Genomic DNA, 26,435 nt, shown 5'->3' on the forward strand with positions numbered 1-26,435 from the left:
TCAAATTAATGGTTATGAGGATGCTCAAGGAACTTAGTGAAAACTTCAACAAAGAGATAGCAAGCATAAAAAAAGTAAATAGAAACCATAAAAAAGAACCAGTGAGAAGTGAAGAATACAATAATTGAAATGAAGAATGCACTAGAAGGAATCACCAGCACACTAGATGAAACAGAGGATCAAATCAGCGATTTGCAAGACAAAGCAGCAGAAAGGAAAAAAAGTCCAAAAGAATAAGGAGAGTTTAAGAGACCTCTGGGACAACATCAAGCATAACAACATTCACATCATAAGGGTACCAGGAGAAGAGAGACAGCAAGGGATTGAGAACCTATTTGAAGAAATAATGACTGAAAACTCTCCTAACCTGGTGAAGAAAATAGACATACAAGTCCAGGAAGTGCAGAGAATCCCAAACAAGATGAACCTAAACAGGCCCACACCAAGACACATTATAATTAAAATAGCAAAGGTTAAAGACAAAGAAAGAATCCTAAAAGCAGCAAGAGAAAAGCAACTAGTAACTTATAAGGGAACTCCCAGAAGACTGTCAGCTGATTTCTCAACAGAAACTTTGCAGGCCAGAAGGGATTGGCACAAAATATTCAATGTGATGAAAAGTAAGGACCTACTACCAAGGATAGTCTACCTGGCAAGGGTATCATTTAAAATCGAAGGACAGATAAAGAGGACAGATAAAGAGCTTCCCAGACAAGAAAAAGCTAAAGAAGTTCATTGCCACCAGACCAGTATTACGAGGACTCTTAGAGGGAATTTTTTAAGACAGAAAAAAAAAATCAAAGTTATGAATAATAAAATGACAATAGCTACATATCTATCAACAATTACTTTCAATGTAAATGGATTAAATGCTCCAATCAAAAGACATTGGAGAGCTGAATGGAGAAGAAACAAAACCCTTACATATGCTTCCTATAAGGCTCTCACTTCAAATTGAAAGACACACACAGACTGAAAGTAATGGGATGGAAAAAGTTATTTCATGAAAATGGAAACAAAGAAACAAAAAACAAAAAAATCTGGGTTAGCAATACTGATACCAGACAACATAGACTTTAAAACAAAGGCTAAAGGAAGAGACAAAGAAGGACCCAGTAATCACACTTCTGGGTATTTATCTCAAGAAACCCAAAACACTACTTCGAGGGGACCTGTGTATCCATATGTTCATTGCATATTGTTTTCAATGGCCAAGATGTGATGGCAGCCTGGGTGTCTATCAATGGAAGAATGGGTAAAGAGTAGGTGGTACATATATGCAATAAAATGTTGCTTGGCCAGGGAAGGGGATGGGTTCTTGCCATATGCAGCGGCATAAATGGACCTAGAGAGTATTTTCCTGAGTGGAGTATATCAGACAGAGAAAGACAGATGCAATGTTATTTTGCTTATATGTGGAATCTAAAGAACAAAATAAACAAACAAAAAAAATCCCCCAGAAACAAACTCATAGATACAGAAAACATTTTGATGCTTGCCAGATGGGAGGGGGCTTGGAGGTGTGGGTGAAAAAAGGGGAAGAGATTAAGAAGTACAAATTGGTTGTTACAAAGTAGTTATGGGGATGTAAGGTATAGCATAAGGAATAGTGTCAATAATATGGTAATAAATATGTATGGTGTCAGATGGGTACTAGATTTGTTGGTATGATAGATAGGAGGAGGTTGTGTGGCAGGGTGAAAAAGGTGAAGGGATTAAGAAGTATAAACTAATAGTAACAAAATAGTCATGGGGACGTAAAGTATAGGTAATATAGTCAACGATATGGTAATAACTATGTATAGTGCCAGGTGGGTACTAGACTAGTCAGGGGGATCACTTCTTAAATCATATAAATGTCTAATCACTATGTTGTACACCTGAAATTAATATAAAATAATATTAAATGTCAACTGTAATTGAAAAATTAAAAAAGGGGGGAGAAGGCGAATGGGAATAAGAGGTTCAAATTACCAGGTATAAAACAAATGTGTTATGGGGATGTAATGTACAGCCTAGGGAATATAGTCAATAATATTGTGATAGCGTGGTACGGTGTCAGATGGTTGCTGGACTTATCATGGTGACCACTTCTTTAGGTTTATAAATACTGAATAACTATGGTGTACCTCTGAAACTAATATAATATTGCATGTGAGCTATAGTTTTAAAAATCTTTAAAAAAATAAGAGATATTTTTTGATCATCATACTTTATTTTTGATACAAATAGATAGTAAAATAAAAGGTACCCAGATATCTTTTAAACAAGAATACATTTTCTGTATACCAAGCCATCATTTACAGATTAATACTGCAAAATTTTGAATTAATAACTCTTAATTTGTTTACATAAAATTATATAAAATAAACAAAATTATATGTAGGATGAGAACCAACAAATACGAACCACTTCAAAGTCCTAAAATCTTGTCTCTGTATTAATTCCTTCACAGTTCCAAAAAGTCACATGCATCTACAAAAGGAATGTTGGTATTCTTAACAGTGAACATTATTTACAAAACTAATCTCAGTTACTTTTGATTCTGTGGACCAGCCTGACACACACATTGTGGTGTCAACAGAGTCAGAACTTCTGTCCGGCTCTGCCTAGGGGTGGCCATTCTTTGCCCTGGAAGGAGAGATTACACCAACTCGTAGTATTTCCCAGTCTGGGGATCAAAGTAACAGTTCAGACATGGGTCATACAGCAGAGTCAGCACTTCTTCGTCCTCTTCTATACTCAGGTCTTCTTCACCTGTGGGAAGGGGAACCATAGACAGTTAGCTGCTGGCCTGGCCGGGAATTGCTAAATGGCAACATCAGAAGGGCAGTGCACAGGAGTCACCATCCCTCCTGGGAGACTTTTGTTATGTGGGTGGAATGGCAATGCTGGAAAGACGGGGAGCCTTGCCGCCACGATGAGACCATGTAGTGCAAGACAGAAAAGAAACAGTGATCACAAGGGCAGCTTCACTATAAAGGATAAGGAAAGCCAAGTGTGGAGAACTGGCAGGGAGGGGAAAGCAGAAGCGAGAGGGCCAAAGGACTAACGGGTTATGGGGATTAGGATTGGGGAAACCGGAGCAAGATTCAAAACTTTGTGATCACGGTGCTAGACTTCTTCATGGGCCAGAGCTGTACAAATGCAAAACACGGCAAACTGGATGACATAATAAAGAACTCAGTTCCCATTCCTACATCCTATGAAGACTACTGAATAAACATGAATTAAAATAAAATGTTGTTTAGACATATGAGACACATAAAGCATACAACACAGATGGAAAACACAATGTCAGGTGATCTGTAATTTAATCAGTGGTAGGAAGGTCGGTCAAGTTTGCTGGGAATATGAACATGGCTTGAGGTGTTTTTTTGTTGTTGTTGTGACAGTCATTTGCGTGGTTTGGATGAAGAGAACTCCTACAGCCTAAGTTATTTAGCAAGGTTTGGCTGGTTTCCAACAAATGGCACGGATTGAAAGAAAACTGTTTTACTAAGCTGTTTCCTGCGTACCTTATGTGTGCCCAGTATTGTGCTAAGCTTGGGTACTGGATGCCATCGTAGCAAATGAGTGCCTTCTGAGTACTTCTGAAAATCCAATAATGGGAGTTCTGAGGCTGAGGCTGGGAGGGCAAGACCTCCCTGAGCTGGAGAAAATCAGAGCAGGCTCAGGGAGGAGGGGGTGATTAAGACAACCTCCTCTCTCTGCCTTAGCACAGGTGACTAAGGACCACAGAAACCAAACTTGTGGGTCACGAGCTCACCAGGGTCAGTTTTGGAAGGTGGTGGGCAAGGGACAGCGCTGGTACATCATAGAGGCTCAATAAATACTGAATGTTTTTTGAAAGGTGAATAAATGATTGTGAAACAAAGCCCGTGATCTTAAGTGTCACTGCCCAGAGTGAAGGCAGTCAGTGGTAATGGTGGGATTACATCTTACCAAACAAAATCAGATCAAACTGGTGCATGGATACTGTCAGGACAGTGACAAACTGGAGCTACATCCAAGGAAAGGAGCCAAGATGGGGTCCCAAACTTTACCAGGGTCTGTTTCTTCAGCCATTCTTCTGCCCATCTTCTGATCATCCAAAAACATTTAGCTCGATCCTTCCCGGTGCCAAGCACTGAGCTAGATGTTGAGGATATGATGATATTAAGAAACAGGCACTGTTCTCAAGGAGTGTGCAGTGACATCGGCAAAACAGGAAATCAGCTGACTCTCTTGAGTTGCATGTAGTTCTAGCAATTCTTAAAAAATGGAATTTAACAGAGGAATGATTATGTCTGCCTTGCTTCCTAATATCCTGGTAGAGCCCTCACCGGCTTAGACAGCAGTCTCTCTTTCATTTGACCCTCATGATCCTGTGAAATTGGCAGGAATTATTGGCCCAATTTACAGATGAGGAATCAGCGTCTGCAAAGCTAAATAGCTCAGCTGAAGTCACTTGGTGAGTCAGAGGCAGAGTCAGGGATGATCTTGGGTTTTCAGACTCTCAGTTCAGTGCTCTTTTGAACATATCAGCTTGATGTTTTTACTAAGAAGTGGTGTAACGCATTCAATTGTGAGCTATTATATTACGGGAATTTAAACATGAAAAAGAATAAGAAATTGTAACAGTGTCCCACATGTAAAAAAATCAGGTTTGGAAACAAAAGAAATTTGATTTGTCATATTTTAAAAATCACTGACAAAGATGAGAGTGCATGTGGGAGAGCAGAGGCAAATAGCTCAATAAGCCAGAAGGGACTGGGCTTATTAAATCCAGAAAAGAGCAAGCTTGATGGCAGTGACAGCAGACTTTCTGGCTTCAAGTCCATAAAAGGGGGGCAAATGAGAGAGAAATGAAGATTCTGCGGGGTTACAGGAGCAAGCAATAGGATCAATGGGTAGTTTCAAGGAGATAGATTTTGGCTGGACACAAGGAAGAATTTTCTAAGCTTTGGAGCTGACCAGGAAATGGAACGTGGCCTCGAGGGAGGGGGAAGCTGGAACTAGGACGACCATTTGTGTGAGCTTTTGTAGATGAACGCTGTACAGGACAGGGGACCAGATCCAGTTGTCCCTGTGGTGCCTTGATGAGTCTCTGGGATGCTTGGCTGCAGTGGCTTATGTCCTTGAAGTATGACAGGACTTAGCTAACGGCCACATTAACAGTGGCAGCTGACCTGAGCTCTGTGCACAGCTTCTTACTAAGAACAGGAGCTCAGAGAAGGCAGGTGGCCTTTCTTTTCCTTTCTATTGTTATCTTAAGAGTGGTCCCCAGGGCTCGGCCTCCACCTCCTTCCTCTAAGTAGGAGAGGCTGGGAATGCTTTTCAAGTGGTTGTTTTATATTGAAGATGACCCCTTTTAGGTCACTTCTGCACATCAAAGGAGAATGTACACATCCTTTACTTTCAGATATTCGATCTATCATCCCTTTCATATTTGGGCTACTTCAGAGAACAGAGCAAAATCAGTTTATCGGTAAATAGTTACTGTATGCCTGCTACGTGACTGAGCAGTCTAGCTGTGGATGTGACAGTCTAGTTGTGGATGTGACATGCACACACGAAACAAAAGCAGCTATTATAGGAGTTAAAGTGGGAGTTGCAACAGCAGCATGGCTAAGAATAGCCCTGAGCTCTAGAATCCAACAACCTGGGGATGGATGGGAGCTCTGCTGTTTCCTCCCCGGGTGACCTTAGGCTGGTTACAGGTTACTTCACCTCACTGAGCCTTCACTTGCTCATTTATAAAATGGGAGCAACAATGTTCATTCCATAGGGTTTTGTGAAAGACTAAAATGGACACTGGATAATATGCATAGCATAGTGCAATAAATGATCATTACTCTTACTATTAAGGATAACAACAATAATAAATCATGAACTATAAGCTATGACAGTTTTGTAACTCAGAACAGGAACATTGATAAAACATAAAATATGAAGAAAAGGCTTCATAGAGACAGATCCCATTTCTACCACTTCACAGCTGTGGGACATTGGGAAAATTCACCAGTCTGAGCCTCAGTTTCCTCAGATGTACAGTAAGGATAGTACCCGTTATAGTACCTATGAGAACTAAATAAGATAACAGCACACAAACAGTGAGTACTCAATAAATGTTGTTATAATCATCATCATGGAAAACATAAGATATCTGAGTTAGACATGAGTGGGGTATGTTCATTTCTACCTTATTCTCTACCCCCAAACTATATCTGTTTGATTTTTTTATCAAAAGAAAAAATATAGTGGATTTGAATGAAACACAAAGCTCCCAACTAGTTTTATATGGGACATTATGATGAATTCATCTTTCAATAAAAACAATTCTTATACCAAAAATCAAGTATTTTTCAAAAAGTAAAACTAATTTTTCCATCAGCTGTCATGTTAAAACCACACAGCACTGAGGTAAATGATTATGATCAAACAATCTCAGTTATTGGGCATGTGATGTCTTGTTTTTACTCCAACACACGGGGGAAAATTCTGACCTCTGGCACAGAAGAGTTACATGCTATTTAATTGTTTAGTGCATTTTGTGCCTGACTTTCCAAGAAAGACAAAGTTTCAAGCTGATGTGATTTAATTAGAAAATTCAATACTTTTTACAGCCAGTCAGGAATCTTTCAAGACGAAAATAACCGTTGTAATGAACCATGGGTCTTTATCACCCAACTGCAAAGGGATGGGGTTGCTCCAATTCCTCAGTAGAGGTTCTGCTACATAATACATATGGACCGAAGCAATAATTGCCATAGAAATGCATTCTTTCCCACATAGATCACTACAGAACTGGGGTCTCTTGCATTACAACCATGGGATTAAGGCAGGTTTTGTGGTTTTTAGTACTAAAGCTTTAAATGGATGAATTTTAAAACTCTACCAACAACATTTGTACAAAAATTGGGTGGCATTATGTATAATTTTACATTGAAATGTGCTTTAAAAGTGGATAAAAGGTTTTGTTTTCATTCTAACTTAATTTTCAAAGCCTCCAGCTTACATCATTTTGCACTTGTAAGCCCTATGTAATGAAATGATAATATCATTAAGCAATTACCACTATGATGTCAAGCAATGGGAAATGTTTTGAAAGGTAATTATTGGGTGTGGGATAATTTTCACTTATATTCTTGGATAGTGCAGAGTTTGTTTTTTTCTCCCAAATGTGAAATTGCTCTATCTAGACTGGCTACAGAAACTCTAAAAGGACAAATTAATAAATAAAATCAGTCTCTGCTACCAAACTAAGAGCAAATTACATTTTTATTCTTCTTATATAACAAAGCTATTTCTAGTAAAATAAAATGGCCTTTCAGATAATAATCTATTTACAAACTTTCAGCTTTGTCCACTTTGGAATTGGTTAGCAGCAATAACAGGAGAAAAACCAATGGACAGACCAAAAGCAGCAATATTAGCTGCCCTCCCCTTGGTTAGAGCAGCTCAGGCAAATAATCCCTCCAGTTCACCTTTTGAAAGTCAATTAATATAAACGCTTAATTATCTATATTTAATGCATTTTAACTGCAGATAATAGAAAACCTACATGCATAAGCTAAGTTTTCAAGCTGGAGAATAAATGATGTGGCACCAGTTTATCAGATTTTAAATCCTGAATCAAGACACTGTACTTGATTTTCGATTTTCTGATGCTGCCATCTAGAATTTTTTTTTTAAAAAGTTAATGTATTTTCCCTTTTATAGATCTTGAAAACTGATTGACTGTATTTTTATGTGCATACAAATACACTATTGTTTAAACAATTCAATGGTGAGGCATCACCACTGGGAACAGTCAGCCTTAGGATCAATAAAGATGACATTTTAGATAAGATTCTGCTGAGTACCAGGCGCTTTCAAACTCTTCCACCAACATATCTCACAGGAGGGCAAAATTAACTTGCACTAAAACCTGAGAAAGTCCACTGTGAACTGCTGAATTTTGGTTTTCAGCAAATATGTGCACTCAAATGGGAGCAAGATAAATGACCAACAATGGAATAAAAAGGATGAAAAGATACTTTCTTCTTTTAGAAAGCTATATTGTGTTTTGGAAGGCAAATAACATGCCATGATTATACTTCAGGTTTTATTTCAGAAACAAGTACATCACCCCTTTTGTAAAAACCTGTGATTGTGTTTTACTTGGAAATTGCCATTTAAAGTAACAGGTTGAAGGGTTTAGATGATTAAATAGGAGTTACTGCAATTTCATTATTTTTAGGCAGTCTCTACTTAATAAATGTGCAGTGATTCAAATGCGTGCTTGTATATCAAATCATCATGCTGTACACCTTAAACTTATACAATGTATTATGTCAATTATATCTCAATAAAGCTGGGAAAACCCCCAAAACATATATGTGGCTTTCAACTCTGAATGCATTTTGTTACACATGAAGGAAGGTCCCTAGCTGGACTATAAAACTCTGAAGCCTACAGAGCCCATAGTGTCTGGTTTCAGGCAAGGTGGCCATACTGCAGCGAGGGGAAAATGCATCCCAGTTCTAGCAAGGGAAGCTGGACCACATCCTGGGCCAGGACCCCTTCTGGGTGCATCTGGGGAATAAATAGGTGGGGGTGTGGCTCTGGAATAAGGGAGAGAGCCTCAGAAGCCACCAATGTGTTTACTTCTCTACTGCAGGGTTCGCTCCCAGTACTCCAGAAAAGAAGGCATCTCTTTATACTCCTGAGAGCACTGATTCCCAGCCCTCCCTCCCCCAATCACTTCTATGCAGAGAGGACACCCGAAGGACCCTGATAGCTGCATAAGAGAAAATATATTCCCGGCCCCAAGGTTCATCAGAGAACAAAAGGCAGAGGAAGGGGCGGGACTCTGGATTCAAGAATATCATGAATAATAATCTTTTTATAAGCTGTGAGTTGAGGTGGGGGCTCTGTGGGTCTAAGAAGAATACAAAAGAGAGTAATTTTTTTAATCCAGAAAGCTTTAATAAAGAGAACTTCCTAAATTAAAAAGAATCGCAATGGAGATTTCAGTCATACAGTTCTTATTGACCTAAATGGGAATTCTGTGGTCCTGTTGCAGACTGTCTCATCCGACAGGCCTGGGTCAGCGTTCTGCTCCACATTCAGTGGGTCTGTGACCCGGGCTGTGACCTTAACCTCACCTGTACAGTGGGGACACAACATAGCCCCATGCCTGGGAGTGCTGGGACAAGTCATTGTGAGGTAACGCACAGAAAACTCGACACAGTGTTGGGCACACAGTAGGTGCTTTATTAATGCTCACTTCTACTATTACTTTTAATCACCAATATTGCTTTTTTGGGGGAAGGTATCCTTTGTATCTTAAATAAATCTTCAAGATACAGGGAACATCCAAAAGGTAGACCAAATCATCCTTCTTTTTCCCATTGGCAGAAGGTTGACTCATTCACTCATCAAATATTTATGGAGCGTTTACTATGTCCTGGGTGTCACGTCAAGCACTAGGGGTACCACAGTTGTTTGATGAAGGATAATGTCTGGTGAGGTAACTAATCAAACACATTTTAGAAGGCTGCTTTAGAGTACGAGGTAAATGTCAAATAATTGGTGACAGGAAATAGGACTGTGACAGTTTTCTTCAGCTGGAGCCACACAGATGGCCAGATCCCCCTTCTCTGGTTAGCTCTGAGGAGCCATGCCATTTCTGTAAATTCTTTATTAGTAATTTGGATATCACATCTATAATATAAGCATCTGTTGCTGTTTATGTCTCGTGTGCTATTAATCAATTGTTCATAAAAGAATGGCCTATGTGGCTTTGCCATACAAAAGTTATAAACAGGTTATTTTTATGAGACTCTTTTGGCAACCCCAAAAACCCTTGTTAGTCAATGCCTTTCTTAGTCAAGAGCTACGTAAACTGTGAGAGAGGTTTTGAGCCTAAAGGGAGAGGTCATTATTATTCCATTTTGGAGCTGGTAAGCATGAATAATTGAAGGGTCACATCTGTAAAGGAACAAATGTCAAAAACAAATTGACAACTATTTTTCAAGCAAAGTGTGGTTCATTTTCAAAAGGTCAGTTTTCTTGAAGTAAGTTCTGAAATCTTAAGTTCCCGTTTTTACATTACACACGAGCGCCAGGAAAACATTTTAGTAAGTGTTCAGGGCGCCCGTGCCCATGGTAATTGATATTCAGCAAGTGTACTATGGCCCGGGAGGAGCTGGGCAGAGCTGGCCATTTCTCCATCCTCTTGAACGGCACAGAGCACAGTCCTGCTCCTGCTGGCGGTTGGCTCTGTTGGAAGCCAGGCTGTTCCCTTTGAGGTGGCATTCATACATGTGAGACATGCTGGCTGAGCAGAAACTGTGGCAGTGACACAAACTTGTACTGAATAAAGTGGCAACTCAAGGGCAGGTATGATGATAGGTGCACGTACTTTTGTGTGGCCTGGGGCAAGTTTTCTAGAATTATGCACTGGTCAGGCCAACTTTCCCTGCTATTAAAATGCAGTTATGTCTCCAGCAGCACGGGGGCACCTCGGCCTCCCCATGGAGGGGCTGTGGTTCAGCACATCACTTCCCTGCTCTAAGTCCCTGTGTCCATGTGTAAAACGAGATAATAATAGTACCTACACCTAGTAGGCTCTTAGGAGAATTAACGTGCACATGTAGGCCTAGGTCACAAGCACATGAAATAAACGTTAGCTATGATTGTTTTCATCCTAGAGGTCTGAAGGTGGGAGACCCCTTTCCCCCTGAACCAGCCTTCAAAGCCACCTTCACATCCCAGCGCAATAGTTCTGCAGGAAAGCACTGGTGTGGAGGAAGACTGGGCGCTAATCCTAGATTGGGCTCTGACATTTGACCTTGGGCAAGGTCAAATGGAGCAGGTTGGACTACATCAGTGTTTTTAACTGGTTCATCAAAATCCCAGGGCAGAGTTCTGAGACCCTCACAGTTCTGCTTTTCTCTCTTTTATCTACTGGGATTCCATATGAAATTTCATTTGAAAGAAAAGTGCTCACTGCTTATAAATAAAGTTTAAGAACTACTGCATAATGTGAACTATAACAGTTTAATTCTAAAATGTATGGGTCTAAGTTTAATACTCTCATTGTTGAATTTTTGAAATATACCTAATATACTAAAAAAAATTGGAATTAGGTAGAAAACTGAAAGTAAGAATTCAATGCATTACCTTACTTTTTCAAGATTGTTTGAAGAAATGACCGGTTGAAGAATATTTCTCTCCCTCCTTTCCTCCCTTTCTCCTTCCTGTCGTTCTTCTAGTGAGAATTTAGAGTATCTAATATACACCAGAAATTGCATAGGGTACTAGGGATCCAGGAGTGAGCAGACTGACAAAGTCTCTGCTCGTAAAAATTCATAGGTTATTTAGGACAAAAGACAATAAACAAGTAAACCAATCACAATTACAAACTGTGAAAAGGCTGTGAAGAAAATGTACAAGGTGAAGTGAGAGATTGACCTACTTAGATCAGAGGGTCTAGAAAGGCCCTTAGGAAGATAGGCTACAAGCAAATACCCAGTCCTGGCAGTTCTGCAGCCCAGTGTTCTTGTCCTTCATTCAGCTCCTCACTCCCAAGGCCTTGCCCTTGATCTGGCCGACAGTCACTGCACCCCTCAGCCCCTCCCATGGAGGCAGTACAGCTGCTTGTCATTCCTGACAAGCCTGGGTGGGAGGGGGAGGCAGGTCCAGGGCTGAAACAGGTTACCAGGGGTCTGACTTTTTTTTTTTTCCTTAAAGAACTTAACTAGTTAGCTCTTGAGATGTTTTAATTTGTTTTTCCTATTGATTAGGATTTCTCAATAGAAGAATAAACTTTCCATTCCTGGTTTTATATAAATTATTATTATTTTTCTTGAGTAGGTAAACTCTCTACTTGGCTCAAAACCAGAAAAGTATAAAAATAGTGGTTGGCTCTGGGGCCAGGCTACTTGGATTTAAATCCCAGCTCTGCTTATGACTACTGTGTGATCTGGGGCAGGTTATTCAAGAACTGTGCCTCAGTTTCCTTAGCTGTGAAAAACAACCACACACACCAAAATAGTACCTTCCTCATGGTGGTGCTGTGAGGGCTAAATGTAACAACTTAATGTAGTGTCTGGCATACACTAAATGCTAATTTAATCATATTATGCAACAGAAACCCACGGAAAGTACTAGACTGCCTACAATTGTGCCTCCCTTCTCCTTCTAATGATATAAACTGGATAATTGAACCCATTATTTTTCTTTAACAAACACTTTGTAGGAACAGATGAAAATACTATCTTAGTATATTCATAAGTATGAACTGTATGCTTTACTGTCTAAAACTAAGCCAATGACATGTAAAGATTAACTAGATAGGAAACACTAGTTTTTGATAATATTAATTAGCTACAAACCACCCAACCAGATTAGAAAAGTGGAAAAGGACCACTGATAAAAATCTAGGGTGATACAGAAAAATCTGGTGCAGAAGGGACGCCAGAACTGGTTAACATTAGCCAGAACATTTTTATCATTCTTTGAATCTAATTTGTTAATTTGCCTTCGATGGATGTTCTGTTTACTTTCAACATAATTGAGCTCTTGCTGTCAAAGCAGCCCTTTGCAATGGCGACTTTAAGACATCCTTTCAGTCACTTATCACTAATATATATATATATCTTGTGTGCCTTTGCTCAAGGACCACACTCTCCGTTTCCTGTGTCTTATTTAGGACGCTTAACATAACATATTATTTGTTCCTTCACAGCAAGGTCTCCTCCTGACAGCCAAGATTCTATTTTTCTGTCATAAGTAATTATAAATGTACACCTCTAAAAAGATTCCCAATTTGAGGGGCATAATCTATTTCAGACAGTAAATCACACAGACATCTCTAGCCCTTGGGCAGCCAAAATGCACGACTCAGATGTATGAGCTTTCACTCTGAATTCTCCGTACCTGAAGAAAAATGGGATGCTCCACTTTCTCCCTGGGGCAGTTAGGGGGAAAAAAAAAAAAACAACACCCAAAAAACTGGCACCTTTGTTGGAGCAATTTATATTGGTTTCAGTGTTTAAAAAAAAAATCTCAGATACAGAGCTTCCATCTTTTAAATCCAACTCAGAAAACTGTCTCAGGGAGTCTCATTCTGAGGTGATTTGTCACTCCATACGCACTTCAGATCCCCCACCCCTCCCATCTCAAGCCCTGTTTCCACCAAAGATTCTTTCTGTTCCTCCTCTATCCTCCTGAGAATCATGTTCCCTAGTCACAACCAGAAACTAACGGTTCAAACTAATGGCTCTCGCCAACAAAGGGAACTCCAGGCAAATTGTCATTCCTGCTTCCTTCCAATTTTTCCATTACTAACACCACTTATCATAGCTCTATGCGGGCCTTTGCTTTATGTCAACTATAGCTGAAAACAAACAAACAAACAAACAAACCCCAAATAATACCCCTAAGCACCCATATCTCTGTATTAACAAACATACGTATCTCAGTGATGTTGAAATATTGGGTCTGCTTTACAATAATACCAACCGCTAGCATTTGGTAGACACCATTCGGAGTGCTTTGTATATAGTATACCTCATCGAATGTTTATGAAAAACCTTCAGGGGGGCAGTATTTTACAAATGTGGTAACCAAAATCCATAAAGGTCACACAGCAGGAATTGGTGCAGCTGGAATTCAGATGAAGGTCAACCTGACACCAAAGCCATGCTCTTACTCCTTACACAATACTTTGCCCTGGGCCTAACCTTTAAAAGAACAAGGACAATTTCTCTTATATTCTCTTTAGTTGCAAATAACCTATCATCCTGTAAAATGAGACACAAGTTTACTGTATCATTTTGGGTGTGTGAACCTAAGTGATCAGCATTTAATAAAAACAGTAGCATCTCAAAGGGACTGATTTCCTCTATCATTAATTATTTTTCTATGCATTAGCATGTTTCAGATTCCCACCTTGAGCACTCAAACTTCCAGAAGAATCCTGGTGCTGCTCGGCTGGCTGTTGACTGGGAGGAACAATGGGTGGGCTGAGCATATTTAACCAGTCTCTAAAAAAGAAAAGAAGAAAGTAAATGAAAAAACATGTCTGTAAATCCATATACAGACTTGACTTTCCCCCTGGATTATTAATTCCCTGGGGTTTCCACAAATAAACATTTTTCCTCCTTCATATTTCAGAAAGATAAGATTTCCAAAAATTCATATTCAGTTTTATACATCAGTTAATATAGAGTCAATCACTTAACTAACTACAGAGCAGCTCGGCTTACTGTGGGGTTACATCCCGATAAAGCCATCATAAACTGAAAACACTGCTAAGTTGAAAATGCATTTCATACCCCTAACCTACCAAACATCATAGCTTAGCCTAGCCTAACTTAAACATGCTCAGACACTTACATTAGCCTACAGTTGGGCAAATCATTTAACACAAAGCCTATTTTATAATAAAGTGTTGAATATCTCATGTAATTTAATATGCATATTGCTTTCAAATCACTGTAAAGTTGAGAAATCATAAATTGAACAATCATAAGTTGGGGATTGTAGTTGTTCAATAAATACATCAACCAAATAAAGATAAAGTTTATTATTGTTGTTATTAAACTGTAGCACAGTTCCTCTCACGTAAGAAAATTATTTTGATAACTCAGAAGAAATGCAGCAGAGACAAAGCTCCTTATGACCTTTGGGTAAGAAAGCCTGATGAAGTCACATGTCATATGTCACGAATGACAACATTCCACATGGTGATTCAAACCAGAAGTTAGTCTTGGCGCTCTCAAGGGCCAACTGCAATGGTGGGAGTCAGTAGGCACTAATTCAGGGTTTCAGAGCAATAGAGGGCAAAAGAAGGGTGTGTCAGGGAGGGTGAAGGGAGCTGGGCCCTTGAGTGACACGTTCCTTCAGTTCTCCCGTTACAAACAGGGACAAAACCATTCCAGAAAGCACTTCCTACATTACCTGTCCCTCCCTCCGTCTTCCAATCTCATTTCCCAATCTTATTTTCCTTCCTCCTCCATTATTTTCCAGTCCCCTTTTCTCTCTAGTAGATACCTGGGTAGGTGTGATGCAAGTGGGTGACATCCAGAAGGCATGAGTCACTGTGCCTTCCATTTCAAGTCCTTCTCATCATCGCTAAACTTGCTACTGCATTTCTTCAGGGGAAGGGAGCAAGCAAGGGAATAGGAAGGGTTTTCCAACATGAGTTCTATTTCTTGCGTTGATATAGAACCCTATAGTTTACCTTACTCTCTCAACAGGAGCATGTCCTCATGACTAAACAATTTCTTTCTAAATTTCTGTATGTCCTACTATCTTTATCTATTATTACAGTGGGAGATAGTCCCAACTAAGAGCCCTGGCTCTTCAGGCCAATCCCAGCTCCATGTTTCCTAACATAAGAACTTGACCAACTCACTTAATATCATAAGTCTCAGCTATAAAAAGGAGGTAATAATAGTACCTTAGTGTTTCTTTTAAGTTAAAATTTATTGGGGTGACAATTGTTAGTAAAGTTACATAGATTTCGGGTATACAATTCTGTATTACATCATCTATAAATCACATTGTATGTTCACCACCCAGAATGAGGGTAAAGGGGTAATATATAGAGTTTTGTTGTTAGGATTAAATGAAAAAATGGATGAAAACCATTTGGCATGGATTTGGGTACCAAATTGTACTCAATAAATTTCAGCTATGACCACCATCATCTTCATTATCAGTGAAAATCATCCTGTGGCTTTACATACAATGATAAACCACAGTCGGAGTTGGATTCTGTTAAAATTAAACCAGTGAAAGATGATAGAAGGCTTATAAGTCTATACAGTAGAGGTTTTCCTTGGAAGTCATTCACTCTTCTTGTATAAAAAGTATCTTAATGTAAAAATTACCATTTCCTATTTGTAATATTTTAAGATACTTTCAGTCAACTACTTACCTCACCTATCACTAGATTATGGCTAGGGAAATAAGCAAGGTGTGTGTGCTGTGCAATTGAATTTCATAAAAACACATTAAGGACATCAAAAAGGATTTGTCACAGACTTCCAAGCTAATGGGGCATTTTCTGATAAGTGCCTTTTATGCAGTCCACTTAATTATGGTAGACAAAAATTCCTACATTATACAAAATTACAAGGTCACATACAAATTACCAGCCCAGTGACCTCATTACTCAGTAAGAATAATGGAGGGCAAGGATGAACAGGAGAAAAATAATGTTAGCATATGATGACAGCCCCAGAGACAAATTAGAAACTCTACACAATGGCAGTAGAAGCACCTCCTCATGGTCCATGGACATCAGAAAAATGTAGGTGGGGGTTGTTGTGCGACTGTTACAAAAGGCAAGACATTTACTTATCAGGCCGATGATTTGATTAATGATTTTCCTCCTCAGCAGTAGCTATGGAAAATATAGGGATCTTCTTTTTCTGATTTTTAAAAAATAATTTTAGATTTATCAAAAAGTTGCAAGAAGAACACAAAAACTCCTATATATCCTTCACCCAAAGTCCCCAATTTAAACACTTTATCACATTTGCTATCTATCTATCTATCTATCTATCTATCTATCTATCTATCTATCTATCTATCTATCTATCTAATCATCTATCATTTCTCTATCTAAACAGGGGTTGGCAAAACGATGGAGCATGTGGGTGAATTGGGCCTACCACCTGTTTCATACAGCCTGCAAACCAAGAATGCTTTTTACATTTTTAAATGGTTTAAAATATTTAAAATACTGTTTGATGACATATGATAATTACATAAAATTCAAATCTCAATGTCCATAAATAAACTTTTATTGGAATACAGACATGTTCACTTGCTTATGTATCATCTATCTATGGCTGCTTTTGTGCTCCAATGACAGAGTTAAGTATTTATCTGGCCCTTTACAGAAAAAGTTTGATGATCCCTGATCTGTAATCATGGGTTCATACTGATTTCTCCAATATTAATACAATACCACATATTTGTTCTCATCTTTGCTCTTTGCATATTTGTAACTCCCTTCTGACAGTGAGAAAGCTGGCTCCTATTATCCTCAATATATTTACTTATTTTCTGAACTACAGAACACGCCAAAAGTAGTTTCAGAATTGCTCAGCAAACAAAACAAAACAACCAATAGACAATCCCTAACCTACTCTCTAGGGTTCTCTGTTTATAATTCCTTTCATTCTTTTTTTTCCCCCAAATTTATTTATTTGTTTTTTAATTAATTTCAGGTGCACAAGACAAAGCAAAACTTAGACGTTTATCATTTATATCCCTCACACTGTGTGAACCCCCCTCCCCCCATCCACTATCCCTCTGTACGTTCCCCAAATTAATTTTCAAACCCCCATGACCATCTTGTGGTTACCGACTATTTTTCAAAACCTCTCACCTTCCCCTTATCCCCACCCCCCCGCCCTTCTAGCAACCCTCTGTTTTTCCTCCATGTTTCCAAAACTGTCTCTGATTAGTTCATTCACTTATTCTTTTCTTTAGATTCCGCATATAAGTGAGATCATATGGTATTTGTCTTTCTCTTTCTGACTTATTTCACTTAACATAATATTCTCTAGGTCCATCCATGTTGTTGCAAATGGTAAGATTTCTTTCTTCTTTATGGCTGCATAATACTCCATTGTATAAATATACCACAGTTTCTTAATCCAGTCATCTACTGATGGGCATTTCGGTTGTTTCCAGGTCTTGGCTATTGTGTATAGTGCTGCAATAAACATAGGAGTGCATAAAGATTTTTGAATTGGAGTTTTGGATTTCTCCGGATAGATACCTAGGAGTGGGATTGCTGGATCATAAGGTAGTTCCATTTTCAGATTTTTGAGATACCTCCAAACTGTTTTCCATAGTGGCTGCACCAATCTGCATTCCCACCAACAGTGCACCAGCGTTCCCTTTTCTCCACATCCACGCCAGCACTTGTTGTTTGTTGATTTATTGATGATAGCCATCCTGACTGGGGTGAGGTGGTATCTCATTGTGGTTTTTATTTGCATTTCTCTGATGGTTAGTGAGGTTGAGCATTTCTTCATATGTCTGTTTGCCATCTGTGTGTCCTTTTTAGAAAAGTGTCTCTTCATGTCCTCTGCCCATTTTTTAATTGGGTTGTTTGTTTTTTTGGAGTTGAGTTGAGTGAGTTTTTTTATAAATTTGTGATATTAACCCCTTATCAGATAATTCCTTTTATTCTTTAGTCAAAATATTATGTTCAAAATGTACGTGGGTTAATCTCCCCTCCCCTCTTCAGTGTGGTTATATAGAAGGTCCCCAATTTATGATGGTCCGACTTAACAATTTTTTGATTTCGTGATGGTGCAAAAGTGATAAGCATTCAGTGGAAACCGTCCTTTGAATTTTGATCTTTTCCCGGCTAACGATATGCGGTGCAATACCACCCTGTGATGCTGGACAGCAGGGAGCCACAACTCCCAGTGAGCCATGTGATCACAAGGGTAAACAACTGATACTCTACAGTGTATTCACTGTGTTAGGTGATTTCACCAACTGTAGGCTAATGGAAGTGTTCTGAGCACCTTTAAGGTAGGCTAGGCTAAGTGATGATATTCAGTAGGGTAGGTGTATGACACGCATTTTTGACTTACGATATTGATGACACTGGGACATAACCCCATTGTAAGTCAAGGAGCATCTGTACTATTCATTGGAAATACAGAGTCACCAGCTTCTGTTTGTATTCCATTTTAGGTTTTTTTCTCCGTTCTTATCGATTTTGTTCTTGCTCTCTGTTCCACCATTTCTATACTTGCCTCGTCTTTTGTCCTTGATCCTGTTTGGTTGCTTTCCTCGGCTCTGGCTATAATCCTTTCTCCCAAGGAGAGACTCTATCTACCTGTTACGAAATCCTCTACCTCCTTTGTGGATAAGTATCCTTTTCAGTCAAGCCTGTTCTCTGCATGCTCAGGTGCTTCTCCTTCCTCTTGTGGACACAGGCAGGCCTCCCAGCCCTGCATCTCCTTGTAAAACTGGAGAGTAAGAACTTCTAGGCATACCTACTGCTGAGTAGTATCACCAGAAGATGTGTTTTATTCAAGAGTTAAAATCATGGATTTATATTAAATATCATACATAAAAATATTACGTAGATGAAAAATAAATACCATCTTGTGAATTTTCACAATGGCCAAGTTTATCTAATATTAAAATCCTGGCCAAAAAAGAGCATTGACTGAGTCAGATATTTTTATAACTGGGGATAATGTCTTCAGTTGAGATGAACTATGGTTTCAGTTCCTTCATTTAAAACAAGATTTTGTTTACAAGACAATTTTATATACATTTATTTCATTCATGTGTTTCCTATAAATATATTATGTATGTGTACACACATATACACATATATACAAATACATGCAACCAACAGTTTAATCATCTCTCTATATATACAGTAACCATTTACTGAACTCCTGTGTGCCATGGCCCTGGGGAAGCAAAGAGCGCCGAGTCAGACGGAGGAAGTACGTTAGCCAACAGAAAATGACACCAGAACATGGGCTGTGCCCAAAGGCTCCTGTGGGCTGATAAGACCATCCATTTGTTCCCTTAAGGGAATCCCCTTGGAATGAAAACTATCTACAATCTTGTATACATTTACATATTTATTTGGGGGAGTAATTCTTTGATAAATCTAAACCATAGCCATACTTATTATATAACTCTCATTTACAACACTGAGCTACCTGCTATCATGAAGTTCTGGGTCAGAGGAGCCCACTGAAACACTTATACAGGAGATCTTATGTTAGGAATTTAGCAATTTCTAGCCAAGACAATGATATTTATCATTTGGTACCAGCGTATACATATATATATATTTTTTAAATTTATTTTTTAAATTTATTGGGGTGACAATTGTTAGTAAAATTACATAGATTTCAGGTGTACAATTCTGTATTACATCATCTATAAATCCCATTGTGTGTTCACCACCCAGAGTCAGTTCTTCTTCCATCACCATATATTTGTATATTTTTTTATTCACTGAAAGAAGTTTGGGTTTAAAAAAATCTGTGGCCAGGGAACAGACTGGGGAGTGGACTGGGAAATATCTCACTTTGGGGGGAATTCACAGACTCTTTTTAAAAGCTGGTGAAAACTGTTTCCCCAGGAAAATGTACGTAAGTACCAAATTTGACTTCCAATTTCAGGAGGTCAGAGATCATCCTAAGGCCATTCATGGACTCCTGGAAGCCCAAATTAATATCATGGAGGTAATGTATCTAGTAGTATAAAATCCATGGTTGGTAAAGTTTTTCTCTAAAAGGCCCGAGAGTAAATAAGTGAGGCTTTACCAGCCAGGAGGTCTCTGTTACAACTATTCAGCTCTGCTGTTGTAATGTGAAAGCAGACATAAGCAATAAGTAAATAAATGGGCATGGCATTGTTCTAATAAAATCTTACAAAAAAAAAAAAAAAAAAAAATCCTGCCATGGGTAGGGTTTGGCCCACAGGCTGCAGTTGAATGACCTTTATCTTACAGGAACGAACTGTGAAGTGGAACATTCTCAAGACTCTTAGGAAAACTCCTGTCAACTTTCCTCCTAAATGTCTTTTGAGTCCAACTTTTTTACCATCTCTACTACTACCAAAGTCCAAGCAAATATCTTGCCTCACATTATTTGTAGCAAAAGCTCTTAATTGATCCCTTCATAGTCATTCATTTTGGCTTCACTTCTCTGTTCTCCACACTATAGCCAAAATTCTAACCTGATTATGTCAATTTTTTGTTTAAACCCTTCATTGTCATTGGGAAGATTTTGTACTTGGGAGAAAAACCATAATCTTTATTCTGGTCTTTGAGGCTTTGTATAGGCTAGTCTATGTGTCTTTTATCAACCACATCTTGCATTATTCTCCCTCTAACTCACTGGGCGCCAGCCACACTGGTCTGCGCCAGCCACACTGGAATTGAGATTCCTGGAATATGCCAAGCTCCCTACCATCATGGGGCAGTGCCTAGGCTGTGCCCCTTGTCTGTTCCTCCCCTTCCTTGGCCTGGTGAAATCGTACCCAACCTTCAGATTTTGGCTCACGTATCAGTCTCTTGGGAAGTCTTCCCTGATGCTCCCTTGCCAATCTAGCTGAGTTCTTTTGTTACTCCTTCCAGTAGAGCAACTGTGATCTCATGAAGGACTCTTGTCTCAGCTCATAATTACATCCTCATTTGTTTGATCATTTGATGAATACAGTCTCCCCTATTTGACTCTAATTAGCACGTAGCAGAGTGCCTGGCACAGAGGAGGCACTTCCTCAATATTTATCAAATGCATGACTATTGAAAGAGCCTCTTTGTCAGTCTAGAATATTGAGTGCCACTTGGTGTTGAAAGTTTCCATAACAATAAGTAACACAGCTGTTGTGAACCACTCTGTATTTTCTCTCCACCTTGTACTTTCTCTACCTGCCAGGAGCATTGTTTCCTCATCCAGTGCTTGGTACACACACATTTGGGGTCAGTCTGGGGACACACACCTTGTTTCTTTATAGCCAAGACAGAAAAATTTAATTTTCTGCCTCAGAAAGCAGAATGCTTATTCAGGAATATGTTTACTAGTATAAAAAAAAATGAAGAAAATGTTTATTTTTTTTGAAACTTAAACATACAAAAAGAACTCTTGGTAGCTTTTCTTTATAGGATTCATCTCGTACTTGAAGAAGCTCAAAGTAAAAGTTAGAAACACAGGCTAAAGTTGGGAACTCTTTTGCATATCTTTTAAGATGACGGGAGTAAGTATTAAGATGCTACTATTTAATTTTGGTTTGTTTTCCACAGGAGGTCTCTAACCAGATTCTCCGTGTTGGAAGAACAACCCCCATCTAAGTGTTGGGGGTTGCTTTCTACAACATTCGCACCAAGTGGTTATCTAATTTACACTTGATTACCATCAGCAACTGTGTACCTACTACTTTCAAAGACCACATTTCATCTTCAAATAGCTTTGACGGTTAAAAAAGTTATTCCTCATGTTGAGAAAAATGTTTTCTTTTCATCTCCATCTGCTTGTCCTAACTTTACCTCTTGGCACTTCCAAGAAACAATTCTAATCTCTCTTCAAGACATAGCATAAGGGCCTATCTGTCCAGAACTCCTTCCTCCCCCTTCTTGGAACAGCCGCCTCTAACCATATAGATTTCTGGGAGTAGCCATGTTTCTACATGAGCTCACAGCTTCAGTTGATTGGTCCAGATGTGGACATCTGACCTAATCTGGGCCAATCACTGCGCTTCCCTAGAACTTCTGAAACTGGATCTGAAAATAAGAGACGGTCCAATCAAGGTGGAAGTCAAAAGAAGTGAAACTCAGATGCCAGTGGTTACCGTATTTCCTGTCACATTGAGGAAGCGAGTCTGAAGAGAGAACGAGGAAACTTAAAGTCTAGATTCTGGGAATGCAACAGTGTTGGTACCACTGAATGAACTAGGATACTGGGGAGAGGAAACCAGTTTGGGGTGACATAAGAGTTTGATTTAGCACATAAGGAATATGAAGTCTTGGTAGTTTATCCAAATGAAGGTATGCTGGAAATACTTAAGGCTACATTACTAGGTCCTAGCCTTAGCTCCTCAATATGTTGACATATCTGCATACACATTTTCACCATCCTAGTCTATGCTTCTAAAATCTTTCCCTTGTTCTTCCCCCAGCAAATCTGGACTCCCTCTAATCCAATCCAGAGTGAGCTTTTCAAAATTTGCTCTTAGGGCAAAATCCAAAATCATTACGATGGCATAAAGCTTTGCATGGCCTGGTATTCACTATTCCTACAGAATATTTTTGTGCCTTTTCCTTACTGTCACCACCACAATACCCCCAGCTTCAAGCAAGAGCCACAGTCACATCCTTAGACCCTTTCCTCATAGTGGCCTAGTGCTACAGATTAAATGTTTGTATCCTCCCCAAATTCGTATGTTGAAACCTAACCCCCACTGTGATGGTGTTTGGAGGTGGGATCTTTGGGAGGTGCTTAGGTCATGAGGGTCAAGCCTTCATATATGGGATTTGTGCCCTTATGAAAGAGACTTCCAAGAGCTCCTTCCACCATGCAAGGTTATAGTATGAATATGGCCATCTATGAACCAGGAGGAAAAGCTGTGACCAGACTCTAACTAAGCTCCATAAGGCAGACAATCATGTCTTCTTCACCTCAGGCTTGACACATATTAGATGCTCAATAAATGTTTGCTGAATGAATGAATACCTATAGGAAGGCCAGGGCTATAAAAGAAAGACCTATAGGTGAGAGTGAAAAGACTGGGAAATGGATGAGTTCTCTGAGAAAGACCTGGTCAGGACAGGAGGTCAGAAGAAACACTGTAAGAAGAGTGGGAGGAATAGCAGGAGCTGGAAAAGGCAGCTAGTTGAGAATGATATGAGAATTATTCTTCCCAGACATTTCTTCTCCTCCCCACTTAAAAGTGTTTCCGAGGATGTTTGCTTTATGGTGACATCTGGAATAGGATCACATCTCTCCCACGGCAAAAGTTGGGAAACATATTGCATAAAAAAGTACTGTATTTTTACCTCACCTCAATACATGTATATGTGAAGACATGTAACAAACACTCATAACAAAAGGGAAACCATACTCTTTCTTCTTCTGGCCTCTACAAAATAACCTCTTCTGCCCATGTCTTTGTCAGAAAATCCATAAAAAGAGAGGACCCAGCTCCCTCCAAGTGCTCAATGCTCCAAGAAACCACAAAAATGATGAACTTCTCTTACTCTATTAAATATATTTTATATGTTCTCTGCAGAACTGAACATCTTTCCTGTTTGGCAGTATTCTCCCTCAAGTTAATAATATATTAATGACGTAACACCTTGGTACCATTTTACAGATACTGACTCATTAAATATGGCAGATAACTCAACTCTGGAGGCACAAACCCAGGCATCAGCCATCAAATTCAACTACAACATGAGAACAGAAATATCCCATCTACTCGAGACAATGTGGAAAAAGGCTGATCCCTTCCTTTCCTTCTCTATAGTGTTATCAGCATAGCTGCTTTATAATTTTATACTGAATAGGTATTTATTGAGCCTCTGCAGTGTCACAGCACTTTACACTGGGTACTGAGGAGTAAGACATGATTCTGCTCTTGAGGAACTCAGTCTCATAGAGACAGATTGTTAGACCAACACTTATAAGAAAGTGAAGTAAGTGTTGTTAGATAAAGATAAGCCCAGGGAACCTCTTAGAGTTAGAAGGGTTCAGATAAGGCTTTCTGAACTTTCTAGCAAAAGTGATGAAAGGGTTGTTTCTGAAGGATAAGAATGACGCAGCAACAGAGAGAAAAAAATGGAAGGGTATTAAAAAGGAACAGCAAGCACTACAGCAGAAAGGTGGGCAGGGCTTGGGGGTACCCCTAGCGTAATGAAATCATGGGCACTGGCATACATATGTGTTGGATGGTGAGACTGTGGTCAATTGCTGAAGAAGGCAGGGGTCTTAGCTGGCAAGTGAAGGCATTCCTACTTTATTCCGAAGGCCATGGGGAATCTATTGAAAGATTTTAAGTCAGAAGAATCTTGGATTTGCGTTTCAGAAAGATCACAGTGGCAGCTGTGTGGAGAATGGAGTGGTAGGGAAGAGAGAAGGGCTAGAGTGATCAGTTAGAGTTTGTTTTGTGTAAGCTAGGCAAAAAATAATGTGTTAGTTTGGAAATTTGGTACATATGTGTATGAAAATACATATGAAGAACACAGAATTCTCCCCTTGACAAAATTCACTTCCCATTGTATCAAAATAAGGTTGTAATGTACAGAAATCTCCTGAGAAGATATCTTGTTTTTATCGTCCCGTGAAAGTGAAGGTCTCTAGTTTGCCTCAAGGACCTTACACTCTGATAAGAAATATTTTGGATTCTTTCTGTATATCTCATGTACTATTTAAGTCAAATTCAAATAGTTATTGAGGGTACTCATGTACCCAATGTTAGATATATAAGGATACGAGACATGGTCATAGACAAGTAGGCAAAGACATGAACAGGCAGGTCAGAAGAAAAGACATAAATGCCTCTCCACCCTCACTATGGAAAGAGGTTTGATCATGTTTATAATTATAGAAATGCAAATTAAAATAAGATACTATTGATACATAGCAGCTTGGCAAAAGTTCTAGTTTCATGAAATTCAGTGTGAGCTGGTAGGAATGTAAATTGGTGAAGCATTTGGTAGTATGTATCAAAATTACCTTTCGACCAAGTAATTTCACTGTTAGAAGTTTATTGTAAACATACACTTGCCCAGGTCACAAAGATATGGGCGTGAGGATGTTTATTACAGCACTGTTTACGGTAACGAAGAGCTGGAAACCACCTAAATGTCCAGCAGCAGATAACTGGCTGAATAAATTACAGTACATCCAAATAATGAAATAATATCCAGCAATTAATGAAGAATGTGTCTCTCTATAAGTGAAAATGCAGAAAGATGTCCAAAATTCAATGAAAATCTAAAACGCAAGTTGTAGAACAGTATAGAGTCTCATCCCATTTACATTGAAAACATATGTAAATAAAACATATTTTCTTGAATATGAATAGAAAGTTTCTGAAGGATGCCGCAGAAAACTATAAACCCTCATCACACCTGGGAGTAGAAATGTGGGGTAAGGGATGGGAAGAGTAAGACCTTTTTCACGTCCAATTTTCCACTCTTGTTGAATTTTTTTTTTTTTTTTTTTTTACTACTTTCTTCTTCAAAGGCAGATCCTCTCTCTTTAGGACCTTCCCATTTGATGGCATCTATAAGAAAGAAAATTCCTCTGAAACACAGCTTCAAAATATCTTTTAAAAAAGAGTTTTAGGTGAAAAGCATTGACAGGAAAGAGCAGTCCCGATGGAGACTTTCAACCAATGGAGAAGGAGAGAGGAAAAAAGGGAGCCTTCGTCCCGCCGATGTGTACCTTCTGCGCTGATCCTAGCAGCCTTTTCCCCATTGGAAATATCAACTTCAATGATGAAAGCAGAATGGTTGGGTCTTTATAAACAAATGTTGGTAATGTTCCTGGAAATTGTCAAGTTTTCATTTGCATAAACAACAGCTGCTTTATCTAATGCTACAGATAATGCCTTAAAAAATAGATGGTGGCTTATTATTTGTTTTTAACACATCATTCATGAGCCTGATTATTAAAGCAAAATGGTTCCTGGGCTGAAATCTGCAAGGCCAGGTCTGACAATTCAGTGATATAACTTGACAAAGAATGATTACAATGGGAAAGTTGGAAGATGCTCTATAACAGAGTGGGGGCCAGGCTAAAAGCTCAAGGGGAACATAGAGACTTTTCATTCTAGGAGATGTATTCATGAGAATATGTGAAAAGAAGTTTAATGGTATGTTTTAATCTGCTTTTCAAAATATATTTTTTCTTTTTCTTTTTTAGTTGCTGGAAGATAAAAGGTCTCAG

The 26,435-nt window shown here is 39.0% G+C and overlaps 1 protein-coding gene across 3 annotated transcripts in view; it reads right to left on the minus strand.

Annotated features, from left to right (window-relative positions):
- Positions 1-2,195: 2,195 nt before the first annotated feature.
- The window catches only part of CFAP20DC (CFAP20 domain containing), a 259,596-nt gene continuing 235,356 nt past the window's right edge, over positions 2,196-26,435 (minus strand). For 2 of the 3 annotated variants that reach the window (XM_074313195.2, XM_019724119.3), the window contains exons 15-16: positions 13,924-14,018; positions 2,222-2,757 (exon numbers count right to left, since the gene is read on the minus strand). In XM_074313195.2, coding sequence (XP_074169296.2) covers positions 2,645-2,757; positions 13,924-14,018 — 208 coding nt within the window. In that variant the 3' untranslated portion in view covers positions 2,222-2,644. Of the gene's footprint in view, positions 2,758-13,923; positions 14,019-26,435 lie in introns of all 3 variants that reach the window. The other variant, XM_019724118.3, reaches the window with a different exon arrangement.

This window comes from Rhinolophus sinicus, chromosome 5 (assembly GCF_057876585.1).
Source record: "Rhinolophus sinicus isolate RSI-liver-muscle chromosome 5, RSI-T2T, whole genome shotgun sequence".
In the NCBI taxonomy this organism is placed as follows: domain Eukaryota; kingdom Metazoa; phylum Chordata; class Mammalia; order Chiroptera; family Rhinolophidae; genus Rhinolophus; species Rhinolophus sinicus.